This window comes from Pseudorasbora parva, chromosome 23 (genome assembly GCF_024679245.1).
Source record: "Pseudorasbora parva isolate DD20220531a chromosome 23, ASM2467924v1, whole genome shotgun sequence".
NCBI classification, from domain to species: domain Eukaryota; kingdom Metazoa; phylum Chordata; class Actinopteri; order Cypriniformes; family Gobionidae; genus Pseudorasbora; species Pseudorasbora parva.
This window is the reverse complement of record NC_090194.1, coordinates 29,221,228-29,234,263: the sequence shown is the minus strand read 5'-3', so window position 1 is coordinate 29,234,263 and position 13,036 is coordinate 29,221,228. Positions and strand designations below refer to the sequence as shown.

The following is a 13,036-nucleotide window of genomic DNA, read 5'->3' as shown; positions in this document are numbered from 1 at the left end:
AGAATCTACTGAACCTACTGGTAACTTGTTTGCCACGTAGCAATAAAAAATATACTAAAAACCTTGATTAATCTGGTTAGTCACATTGTACTGCTATTATTTTGAACAAGACTGTACATACACATATATATATATACATACATACATACATACATACATATATATATATATATATATATATATATATATATATATATATATATATATATATATATATATATATATATATATATATATATACACACACACACACACACACACACACACACACACACACACACACACTTTTATTATATGAACAAGTTTGAACTAAATGACCAAAGCTAAAATGCTTTTAAAAAAAACATTAAAATTAATACTCTAAAAACAATTAATTTGTATTCATTATGCATTTTGCTAAAACAATGTTATTAAATTGTTTGTTTTAAAATATAAACTTTACGTGAGCGGTCGCCGGTCGGTGACAGCAAAAGTCATCTAGAGCATGCAAAACTAAATATTAACCAATAGTGATGAATTAAAAAGAATTAAAAACCTCTAATTAACTGATTCAGTACTGCTATCATGCATCTCTAAATAAGACTTTTCTAGGTCACTGGTCAAATAAACAAATAAGCCAAGTGCTAGTTCATGAGCAAATCATTGACGCGGTGCTGTCCGTGGTGCTGATCCCTCTCTTATCTGTGTTTTATCTGGGAATGCTGAAGGCCCTGCAGGGGTGGGTTTCTCAAGGCTCTCTGCACAATCGGATTCACAAAGACTCATCAAGGACACATTTCAGTGAGGCTGAGCAGCTCTTAAGGACAACCGACATGACTGGACTGCAAAACAGTGACTCAATTTCATTTTCATCATCATGTGCCTTGAAAGAGATCAGTCAGCTGTCTGCAACAAGAAGCCACTGAAATATGACAAACACACAGGAAAAGTTGCGTCATGACAACTCTTGGAGAGTTTGGCATAGTAATGGAGATCACAAGATAAGGTTGATGAGGTTGGTCTAAGTGTTATAGATCTGCTACGCTGCTGCTGCAGAGCAAGTATGGCTACTGATCTCATTGGCTACTGATACAGCAGGAACCAATCAGCTGTGCCCTAGAGTGTGATGTGACTGCAAGCAGACTGAGTTAAGGACCTTTCAGCCTGTGCTATCTAGAGTTTCATGGCAGAACTTTGTATTTATAGAAAAAGCAACTCTTTTCTAGCCTGACAAGCCAGACCCACATCAAGATGTTTGGTCTGGAAACTCACCATTGACAGCTTAATCCGAGGGGCGGGATAAACGGTTGTCTTTCAAACTCCCTCTGCACGCGATAGGATAGCGCTACAACCAACCAGAGCAACGAAGGTGAAGCAGAGCTTGTTGATAGATTAAACAATCGCCGTATCTGGTCGGCAAAACTCCGAACACATCTTCCCTTTTTAAGAATGACTTCAGTGCCGTTCTTTGTTCTTTTCTCAGAGAAAAGCTTAACTCCAAGTCTTCCAGAGTCGCGGTCAAAGCTGATTCGAAAGAACGCCGTTATGAGTATCCAAGCAGACATAGGGCCCTATTTTAACGATCTGAAACGCAAGTGTCAAAGCGCGAAGCGCAAGTAACTTTGTGGGCGGGTTTTGGCGCTGTTGCTATTTTCCCGGCGGGATAAATGGCTCTTGCGCCTGGTGCAAATCTAAAATGGGTTGGTCTGAAGTAGCTTCATTATTCATAGGTGTGGTTTGGGCGTAACGTGAATAAACCAATCAGAGCATCATCCAACATTCCCTTTAAAAGCAGGTGCGCAAGTTCCATTATGGATTGCTATTATTATGGCGTATTTACCAGGCGCACGCCAGGAGCGGTTCACAGCCGAGGAGAAAGATGTTCTTGTAAGAGCAGTGAAAGACAGAGAAGTTGTGTTGTATGGGGATGGGAGAAACCCACCCAAAATACGTCGGTTAAACAGGCGTGGGAGGAAATAGCCACAATTGTTTCATCAGCTGGCACCCCAAGGACGTCGCACCAGTGCCGCAAGCGCTACAATGACATCAGAAGACGGGGAAAGTCCAAGCTTGCCAGCATCAATCGGGCACGCCGTGTAAAGGGAGGTGGATCTGCCTCTACTCAGGACCTGATACCAGCACACCACAATGATTACCGTCATCTCATGTGTTAAAATTTTTTTAGTGTAACAATTTATGATTTGCAAAAATAACTGTTGCATCTGTGTAGATTACATGAGCAAAGTGTATGCGCGTTGTGCACGCTATGCATGCATGCGCGCTTAAAATAGCATAATGAACAACGTGCAACGCGCCACTGACTTTAGACCAGGTTTTTTTCTGGTCAGAGGCGCAATTGTTTAATGGAACAGCAAAATAGCACCAGGGATTGTTTGCGCCGGAACACGCCTCCTTTTTTGCGCTGAACCGCCCAGGGAGCGCAAGTTCATTCACTAGTTTAGCGACGTGCTTCTGTGGAGGGAAAAGCGCGCTTTGCGCGGGTGCAAAATAGGAATGACACATGCGTCGGTGTACAAAGTCAATTGCGCTGGGTGCAAGATAGGGCCCATAGTCTGTATATGCCTTAAGTGAACTTTATACAGTCTAGAAAGACAACACATATCCTTGCATTAGCTCTTAAAGGGGCAGTAGCCTTTACTGCTGTCTGTTTAATGTCAACCAAAAGATAAGGACATCACTCACCGCTCTTGATTGAATAGCTTGTTTAAGTTTAAATAAGGATTATTCTTTCATTTAAAACAGTTAAATATGCAGTTATTTTACATTTGATTACATTATTTGATTTCTCTACCTAAAAACTATTGTTAGACCTATCTGAAAAACCTGAAAAGCATTGTTTATTTTATTAGTATCTTTGCTTGACAGTATTTATTTGTGCTGCTGCTTGTATTTAAGTTGTTTGTTCTTCATTTGTTCTTTATTTTATTTGACAGTAGTCCTTTTCCCCCCTGAACATATAGCCAATACAAAACTGTACCAAAAGAGTGAACATAAAACCGCGATACAAACCGAACCGTGAGCAATTTGTACCGTTTCACCCCTAGCATAACGTATGCGTGGGGGTGCCACAAAATTAAGAACATGTTCAAAGGGTGCCATGACTGAAAAAGGGGTGGGAAACACTGGTCTAATCTGTAAACAGCAAAATATGTTGTCACACGTCTCCTTCTGGCAGGATTGCATTGTGTCTCATAGAGGTCACAGGTAATGGACAAGCAATCAATAACATGCATAAGACTGTAATGGGCCGCACTGCGGAATAGATAAAGTGAGCCAGAATCATGGGCCTGGGAAAATAACAATCCTACAATGGTTAGATTTCACTGTGTGTGCGTGGCAACGTTTCACCGTCATAGTGTATTACAATACTAAAAATACTGTGTAAATACTAAATACTGTAAATACTGTCTCAAAAGTAGATTGTCTGTAATTCTTACTATTTTGGGTAAAGATAATGGATGGAGCAAGATTTGTTTTACAAACTTTAATGTTATATCAGTCGTTCACGTTAGTGCTGGGCTAATGCAGGCTCCATTATTGATACAGTTCTAGCATGCGCACCACTATAAATTTGAAACACACACACACACATTTCTTTTTGTGAAATGTGGGGACATTTCATGGGTGTTATTGTTTTTATGTACAAACCCTATTTTCTATCCCACTACCCTTTGCCCCTAAACCTACCCATCACAGGAAACATTCTGCATTTTTACTTTGTCAAAAAAAACTCTGTCCTCAAAAAACTAAAAAAAAAAAAATCCTGTGAATCATAAGCATTTTGAAAAATGGGGACATGGGTAATGTCCTCATATATCACCCTCTCCTTGTAATACCCATGTCATTATACACATTTGTGTCCTGATATTTCACACACAAAAAAACAAGCACACACACAGGTTTGTTGATGGACGCACACTCGTTAAAGCTGATGGTGAGGAATTACAGATGAAACATCTCATAATGTACCTCAAACTGAGTAGTAGTATCACCGAGAAACGTCCTGCTCAAGGTTCGGGTTGAAAAACGAGTTCTCCAGTGTTTCATCATCGTTTCAGACTCGTGCTGGGATTAGTGCGATTAGTGCGACATACTGTCTTTACAGTGTGGTGTATCGCTGAAAGAAGCGTCCGGACAGATCTCGAGTCCAGTTATGGTAACAGCGTTTTTTGTTCCAGAAATACACGCTGTGTATAGGCTGGAACTTTACTTTATAAAGTTTTAAATATGGATATTTTTCTTACACAGACTCATCGATTCACTTCAGAAGGCCTTTATTAACCCCCCAGAGCATTTTTATGGACTTCAAAATCAGAACAACATTCACTGCCATTATAAAGCTTGAATTAGCCAGGACTTTTTTAACCTAACCCTTACCTCGATTTTATTAGTCTGAAAGAAGAATGTCATAAACACCAAAGATGACTTGAGGGTGAGTAAATCATGGGCTAATTTTCATTTTATCATTTTTGGGTGAACTCTATGAAATGTTCCATTGTAACCCATAATTGTTTTTCAGTCATAAGATGGCGCCAGACAGTCGACGACAGCGGAGTAACACGTTAAGCGGTCAAAATAAGTCATAGTACCCGGCTGAGTGGTGTGTTATTCATCTGGGAATAGCATACCGCTGGAATGCACGATTAACCAATCAGAATCAAGTATTCCACAGAGCCGTGTTATAAAATACGATAATACATAAAGTTGCAATTATGAGACATAGAGCCAAAAGACAGTAACAGTTATGCAATATAAAGATTATGTTTCTTATGTAATATATGTATTATGTATCAGATTAGGTAGATATACTGAATTAAATGGATAGTTCACCCAAAAATAATCTGCTCACCCCCAGGGCATCCAAGATTTAGGTGTGTTTGTTTCTTCAGTAGAACACAAATTAAGATTTCTAACTCCAACCGTTGCTGTGCCAGTCGTATAATGCATGTCAATGGTAACAAAATCTATGACAGTAAAAAAAAACAAAAAAAACAAAACATGCACATACGAATCCAAATTAAATCCTGCGGTTCTTGGCCTCACATCGATGTCTTAAGTTTTTGCTAGAAACAGAACAGTGTTGATATAATTTTTTACCTCTAATACGCCACTCCTACAGTCCTACAGCCTTCAGAATCCGATCTTTTCCGGTAAGCGAGGTCAATGAACGCGATCTGGCGTAGATATACATGTGAGAAATCATTTACGCCACTTGCGTAAACTACGCCAGATCATACATTGAGCTTACTCCCCGGAAGTGATTGCATGCTGAAGGCTGTAGGACATAGTGCCGTATTAGAGGTAAAAAACTATATAAATACTGTTCGGTTTCTTACACAAGCCGATTGCTATCGTGTCTTAAGACATCAATGTGTCGTCATGAGCCGCAGGGTTTCAATTGGATTTGTCTGTGCATGTTTTTTTTTGTTTTTTACTCTCATAGATTTTGTTACCATTGTCATGCATTATACGACTTGAGGACTGCAACAGTTGGAGTTAAATCTTCATTTGTTTTCTACTGAAGAAACAAAGTCACCTACATCTTGGATGCCCTGGGGGTAAGCAGATAAACATCACATTTCCATTTTTGTGTGAACTATCCCTTTAAGAAAAAAGGTAGCAACTATCTTTTTATTCTGAAATAGACACCATACTTCTCTTCAAGAAGTCACCTAATTTGAGCCATCTTTAAGCCTGTAGAACTATAAAAGCCCCTTGAAAGGTATCCATCCTTTGAAAAATGATGTATGTCATGATGTATCAGCCTTGAGAAAGATTCTCTGGAGTGAAGCCAAGGAAACGTCTTCTACAGCTATATATAACACCACGCTTCGAACAAACCAAGCTGTCCTTGGGTTCCTGCCGATCTTAAAGGGGTAGTTCACACAAAAATGAATATATTGTCATCATTTACTCACCCTCAAGATGTTCCAAACCTGTATGAGTTTCTTTCTCATTGAACACAAAAGATAATATTTTAAGGAATGTTGGTAATCAAACAGCTGACGGTAGCCATTGACTTCCATAGTAGGGGGGGGAAATACTATGGAAGCCCAACATTGGTTACCAACATTTAAAGCAGACATATAACGCCATGGATGTCATATAAATATCTGATGTCTGTGAAGTTTCAGCTTATATTACCTCGTCTTACCGTCTTACCATTTTGTTGAAAGTTTTTCCAGCATCCCTCCACCACCCTTTCTCCACATTCTGCTCTTTTCTTTTTAAGTTCTAAACCACTTACATATGGGGGGAGGGGGGGGTGCTCTGGGTTTGGGCCAAAGTCCGAGCTCGAAAAGCCCCCCCACCCCCCCAGACAGCACGCCAAATATGCAATTAATATTACTCTCTATAAATTCTATGTAAGTGTGAACTAGTGAACCAGTGTTGAGGAAAGTTACTTTGAAAAGTAATGCATTACAATATTGCGTTACTCCCTTAAAAAGTAACTCATTTAGTTATGTAGTTACTTTTTAAGAAAAGTAATGTTGTTATGTTAATAAACCTCAGGCCGAGGTAAAAATGCTAAAACACGCATGTACAGTAGAGGGCGCAGCTCAAACAAACCTTTCAGCTGTGCATGCGTTCTGGATAATGGAAAATAGGACGCAGGAGATAAAAGTTTCACACTCTTACTTCGCCAATAAAAATCTAAAGTAATTTTGCTTTTGGTTAAACTGAATCGTCGAACGTTAGCAGCAAAACATTGATCAATAAAGGTAGATTAAATACATAAATTTACTTGTTTTATTTCACATTTAATTGCAGGAGGTTTGTATTCTTAGTATTGAAGAACTACAATACAATTTTCACACTTCACACACAGCATATTTGCACTCTCGATTTTTCTCAACATGGAGAGAAGAGAGCTGTCAGTCAAATAAATGTGAAAAAGTAACTTACGTTACTTTGTTGCGTTATTTTGTTGTAAATTTTAAAAGTAATGCATTACTTTAATTTACTGGTTACTTGAAAAAGTAATCTGATTACGTAAATCAAGTTACTTGTAATGCGTTACACACTGATTATAACTTGTCAAATTTGCCTATTTGGGTGTGAGCTGCAGTGTTTTTGTGAGCTGCTGCTCCCCATCCTCGTCCAGAGGCTCCTTTTCACAAGCTTCGGATACAACGTCAACAACAAAACGAATCTCACTCAGCCTAGATGTCAGAAATAAATAACCAGTTGTGGATTGCAGCCTTACATGTTTGAACCTGAGTCCGACACAGATGAGAGACTCAGGCTGCAACTTTTAGACGCCAATCAGGCGTTTCTGAATGGTTAGTGGATACATTTACGTAACGTTAGTTGTTGTGCAACTATGTTGATTCAACTCATAGCATACCGTCATGTTAATCTATACATTGATGTAGCCTATACGTGCTTGTGTGGGGACATAAGTCTGTTACCTGACTATACAATGCTTCATGGGTGTCAAAAGCAAATAAAAAGTGGATGGGTCCTCTCTTAGATATTTATTTATTTTTTTTACTGGATTAACGTAAGATGCGATTCAAAAATAAATACAAATATACAGCCGTTTACGAAATGATTGATTGAGACAGATTAAATCCCGGAAATCACTGAGTTATTAACCGTGTCTATTAGGGCTGCACGTTTTCAAGTTTTTCATTAACCGTTAACCGAGGCCCTTAGCGGTTAATACTCGGTTAACCATAGTGTGCGTCAGGGTTATTTTTAGCTTATTAATTTGACGACCACCATCTCCGTAGTGAACGCGCCTATATAGAGAAATGCACATCATGGATTACATAATCAGAAAGTAGCCTATTTCTTTTCGTTTTAAATTGTTAAAAGACATTTCAAGTTTCTTAAGATCTATTTCATGTCTGCGAGGCGTACGCTGAGTTTCGTTAAATTAGGATGAGATGCGCTCCAGTTCACGAGCAATGCGAGTGGCCGCGAGGGCGCCTGCATGATTAGAGCATGTAACGTTAGTAAAATATGCAGCGGAGAATGATTCACACAGCGTTTGACTCGCGCGGCTGATGAGCCTCTCCCGGCAGAGAGTTCAAGCATCTGTGGACTCGTCCCTTCAGCTCTGGCCATCTTGCTTTCAGTCCGCGATTAGCTTTTTTGTTTTCTTCATTACAGTTAAAGTAACGTCTGCTTTTCTCTAGTCATTCACAAGTTTCTCACTTCAAACTTTCTTTCTTCTGCTCCGTTATGCACAGCGCGCGCGGCTCGCGCTCTGCTTCTGCCCTAATGCGACTTTTAGTCCAGTGCGGCGCATGTTATTTTCCTCTTCATGACGCATATTTTGACTGATGCGACTCATACTCCGGAGCAACTTATAGCCTGAAAAATGCGGTAAGCACTGCATTGCATTACTTGCATTTTGCCCCGTCACTCTCATTTTTAAAGTGCTCCCACGCTTTCTTTGCCCGCATCATTGCCCGCTTAGAAAGTTGGTCATGACTTCTTCTTGTGGATATTACAAATGTCTGGGAGCGCTCTGGCGGTCTCTAGGGGTGCAAACATATATTACAACTAAATTCAAGGCACGTCATTGACGCCACCTAACCGAGCAAAATGTTTCACTCGGTTACGCAATTTTTAACGGTTAATCGGTCAATCGGTTAACCATGGACACCCCTAGTGGCTATGATGTAGGGGTAAGACGCATGTCCTCAAGTTTTGACGCTAATCGAGAGGTTCGAATCTGCCTTTTGCCTAACTTGCTCTACTCTCTTTTCCCATCACATATCAGATCGGAAAGGCATTTATTTTCAATAAAAACTGAGAATATGATTAGAAAAGTGGAAATAAAGTGTCTAAAATGTGTTTAATAATAAGTGTTTGTCAGTTAGTGGTATGGTAAACAGACATGTGCTGAATTAGAGACGATGAAAGTGAGTGGGTCCGATTTCATTGGTCGTAAAAAGTGGGTGGGTCTTGTCCCACCCACACACAATAGTTACGACGCCCATGCAATGCATAATAAATGTGGGTTTATGAATTACACAGTGAGGTTTTGGGATAAAACTGAAACCTAGCTCTGGTAATTTAAGCCATATTAGTCATACAGCATCTAGAAAGCTCATTCAGAAAAGAAATATTAAGTGCCATCCTTACTTGTTCTGAATATGAAGTTATAGCACAAAGTGTTGGTATTGACACAACCTTCAGAAACAACTTTTTCGCAAATCCAGCATTGTACTGACCCTTGTTGCTGAAGCATTCTTGAGTAAAATCCTTTGCACAAATTTATAACATTTTACTGACATTCTTTGGAAAATTTCCTTCAAAAATATTATTCTTCCGGTGTCCTCAGTGGCTCGGGTGCTGGGAGTCTATGGAGACTCGTCTATGGAGTACATCCAACAACAGAACATTTGTCAAGTTTTTTGACGCAGACATTGTAATACTCTAGCTGATACAGCGAATAAACAGAAATGGCGGAAATGTGCTTCTCACTCATGTTAAAAGGGCAGATCATCAACAGCCATGGGCAGGGTTTCCGTACACTCACGTAGGAGAAGCGGGAAATATGAAACGCAAGTGCGTTATGAGAGATTGATAATGATTGATGGCGATAATAAGAAAAGTATTGGGTGGATTTTTACCATTATTAGCTGGTTGATTATTGTGTTCAAACACCTTATATAAGTGAATTTCAGTTCATAATTTTAAGAGTAACAATTGAAAAGTTAAGTAACAGTAAAAAACACTGAACAAAAACAAATAATACAACAGATCAAATGCAAAAAAAAAAGTTTAAAATACATTATTTTGTGTTCAGCAGAAGACAGAGACAAAATACAGTTCAGCAGAAGACAAAATTCATACAGTTTCGGAACAACATTATGGGGAGTAAATGATGACAAATTAGTTTGGGTGAACAATCCCTTTAATGAGAAGGTTAAAAGAACTACATGAGCCGAGCAAAACTACATGCTATATCCCAGTGAATTAATCATTCGATTTAGCAATGCCTCTGAATGATGATGACTTCAGTTATTTGCTATACTGTGCGGTTTTATTCAGTATTTAATGTGGGTAATCGAGCAAACAAAAGAGTTGATATCTGCTACTAGCAGCCCGCTAGCTCTTTCCCCACAGAGCCAGCAGCGTGTACAAGATTTATAGGCCATGATAATAGTACAAGGACAAAAAATGTGTCACTATTAACCTTCCCATTCTATGAGCTCTGATCACCTTAACTAATCTAACTTACCTGAGGATTCAACCAAAAGAGAATATCTTTTGCATATTTGAACCCTTTCGAGCAGTGACTGTATGATTTTGAGATCCATCTTTTCACACTGAGGACAATTGAGGGACTCAAACACAACTATTAGAAAAGGTCCAAACATTCAATGATGCAAATGCGGGGGGGGGACCATCAACCTTCCGGTTTGTAGACAACCTACATGAACCACTGAGTCACTGCCGCCCCATCATCAAGTTTTCCCATCGGCTATTACTTCCGTCTGGTAAGGTCAAACTGGCGTGATCATAGATATATATTATGTAGATGCCTTATTCGATCGATCAGCGAATCTATGTATGTATGTATATATATATATATATATATATATATATATATATATATATATATATATATATATATATATATATATAAATAATCACGCCAGAATACTAGATAAGACTCGTCGGGATGTGAGGTAAAAAAAATAACATAAATACTGTTCGGTTTCTCACAGAAACCGATCGGTTCGTGTCTTATGACATCAATGTGTCGTCAGGAGCAGCAAGGTTTTTGTGCATGTTCTCTACGCATGTTTTTTTGTTTGTTTGTTTTGCTCTCATAGAATTGTTACCCATTCACATGCATTATATGACCTACACACAGCAACGGTTGGAGTTAAAAATCTTCATTTGTGTTCTACTGAAGAAACAAAGACACCTACATGTTGGATGCACTGGGGGTAAGCAGATAAACATCAACTAACTCTTTAAGGGTACAATGTCTAAACTTGTCCCCCCTTAGAAAGCTTTTAAAAATCAAAATTTAGAATGTCTGTGGCAAGAAAGTATTGCTGTGAACATTATTTATTAATAATTTGATTCAGTGATGAGCAGGGTTGCCAAGTTTTCACAATAAAACCCGCCCAATTGCAATTCAAAACTAGCCCAAAACAAGCCCAATCGCGTTTTTAGGAGTTCCCTGGTCAAACAAATGCAATCCGGAGGGTAAAATATATGTTTTTTTTTTTGCCAGGGTTCCCTCCTAAAATTAGTATTTCCGGCGCTAAATATCTGTATAACTGTATTCACCTCAACCCGCGGGCATGAAAACAGCCTGCGGCAACTGTGTTAAAGTAACCCAATTCAGCGGGAAAACCGCTGACTTGGTAACACTGGTGATGAGTCAGTTTAGTCAAACATTATTCTTCATGATACATTTTGTTTATGGCTTCTTTTGTTTTGAACAATGTTACAAAAACCACAAACTCTACATAGAAGAGTCAAACTGCCTAACTACAGGAAACACTGATCACCATAATGGTGACCCAACTTTTTAAATATAACATCAAAAGCTAAACCTGTTCATTCTCAATAAGAGCTTCTATAGATGTGCTTCAGGGTTGGAACCAAACTCTGCAGGACAGCGGCTCACTAGGACCAAACTGAGGAAAACAATGGTATAATTGTACCCTGAGGACCGATCATTTACCTTTAAAGGTACAGTTATACGTTTTGTTTCCCAAGGAACAAAATTGTACCTCCACTGTACCTTTTTTTCTGAGAGTGCATTGGGAAGCAACAGGAAATACTTGCATGTTTCCCGGAAGACAAAATAAGTACAATTTACTCTTCAAATTCAAAAAGTTTATAAAAATATATCAAATCACATGTTGAACTATACACTACATGCAATTCAAATATCCAATAAGTTAAATGCAAGTATGCATGAAGGTTACAATACAATACATGGAGGCCATCAGGATGATCTCCACATCCATGCAAGCCCACAAACTCACAGTGAAGGTCAGATGGACTGATTTCAGACAAATCTGATATGCATCTGCCTTCGGAAAACACTGCAGCTCTAGTTCCCTCTGCAGTGCCCTCTAAACACATCAGTTCAATGGTTAATCAATCCCTACATGCTGCCTGTCGACATAGTTTCACATGTTCCCTTTGGCTGTAAACCTCCAAATCTGTTTCATGGACAGTTTCCACACTGAGAGGTCACCGTCGACCCCAAACTAGGATGAGAAATATGTGCTTAGAACATGTTTATTTACAGATCTACTAAAAGCATTTAATTAAATAGTCCGCTAATGAGGTTTTGGCAGTCCTCTTGAGCATTTGCTGTAATTGCTCGCAATCTAATTTCAGCAGATTGCTTGCTCTTCTGCAAGCACAGAATGTCTGGACACCCTGCAGATTTAATAAAGCAGCCAGAGATTGAAATGAGTTCAAAGATGACAGGGCAAAATAATAATAATAATAATAATAATAATAATAATAATAATAATAATAATAATAATAATAATAAATAAAAGGCTTTATAGTTCTACTATTTGTGTGTATGTGTGTTCAGACATAAATGGAGGACGTGTGAAAAAAAGAAGATGAGTTTTAACAGAAGTCATTTAACTTTGTGGTTTGTGGAGCTCAGATGTCAATAGGATGACACTTTTCAAAAAAAATGACTGAGATTTGTTTAAACCGAGACGTTTGCTTGTTCCAAAATCAACATGTGACAAATTGTCTGACTGTATTGAACATCTGGAACATCGCATTGAATCGAGACAGTGTGTCTTACCTCTGATGTTTCCGCGAGCTGAACGGGGAGAATGAGGTTTTGCTTCGCCGGGTGGAGATGTTGCTGGACGGGCTGCCGTCCTCCGTCGCTTCCTCCACATTTAGCTGCGGTATGATCTGACCTCCAACTGTACAAGCCATTTTCCTCCTCGCTCACGTAAAGTGCATCTAACCTCCCGGAAAGGAGAGGGAAAGTTCGCCTCAGGACGCAATGTGAGGACGAGAGGTGCTGTTTGCAGATCTGGACATGGGGCTGGACTGCAGGGGCTGGGAA

General features: G+C 39.1%; 1 protein-coding gene across 1 annotated transcript in view; it reads right to left on the bottom strand.

Moving 5' to 3' along the window:
- Window positions 1–13,036, bottom strand: part of gramd1ba (GRAM domain containing 1Ba) — a 139,497-nt gene extending 126,461 nt beyond the window's left edge. Inside the window, exon 1 of the mRNA XM_067434171.1 lies at window positions 12,764–13,036. Coding sequence (XP_067290272.1) covers window positions 12,764–12,903 — 140 coding nt within the window. The 5' untranslated portion in view covers window positions 12,904–13,036. The remainder of the gene's footprint in view (window positions 1–12,763) is intronic.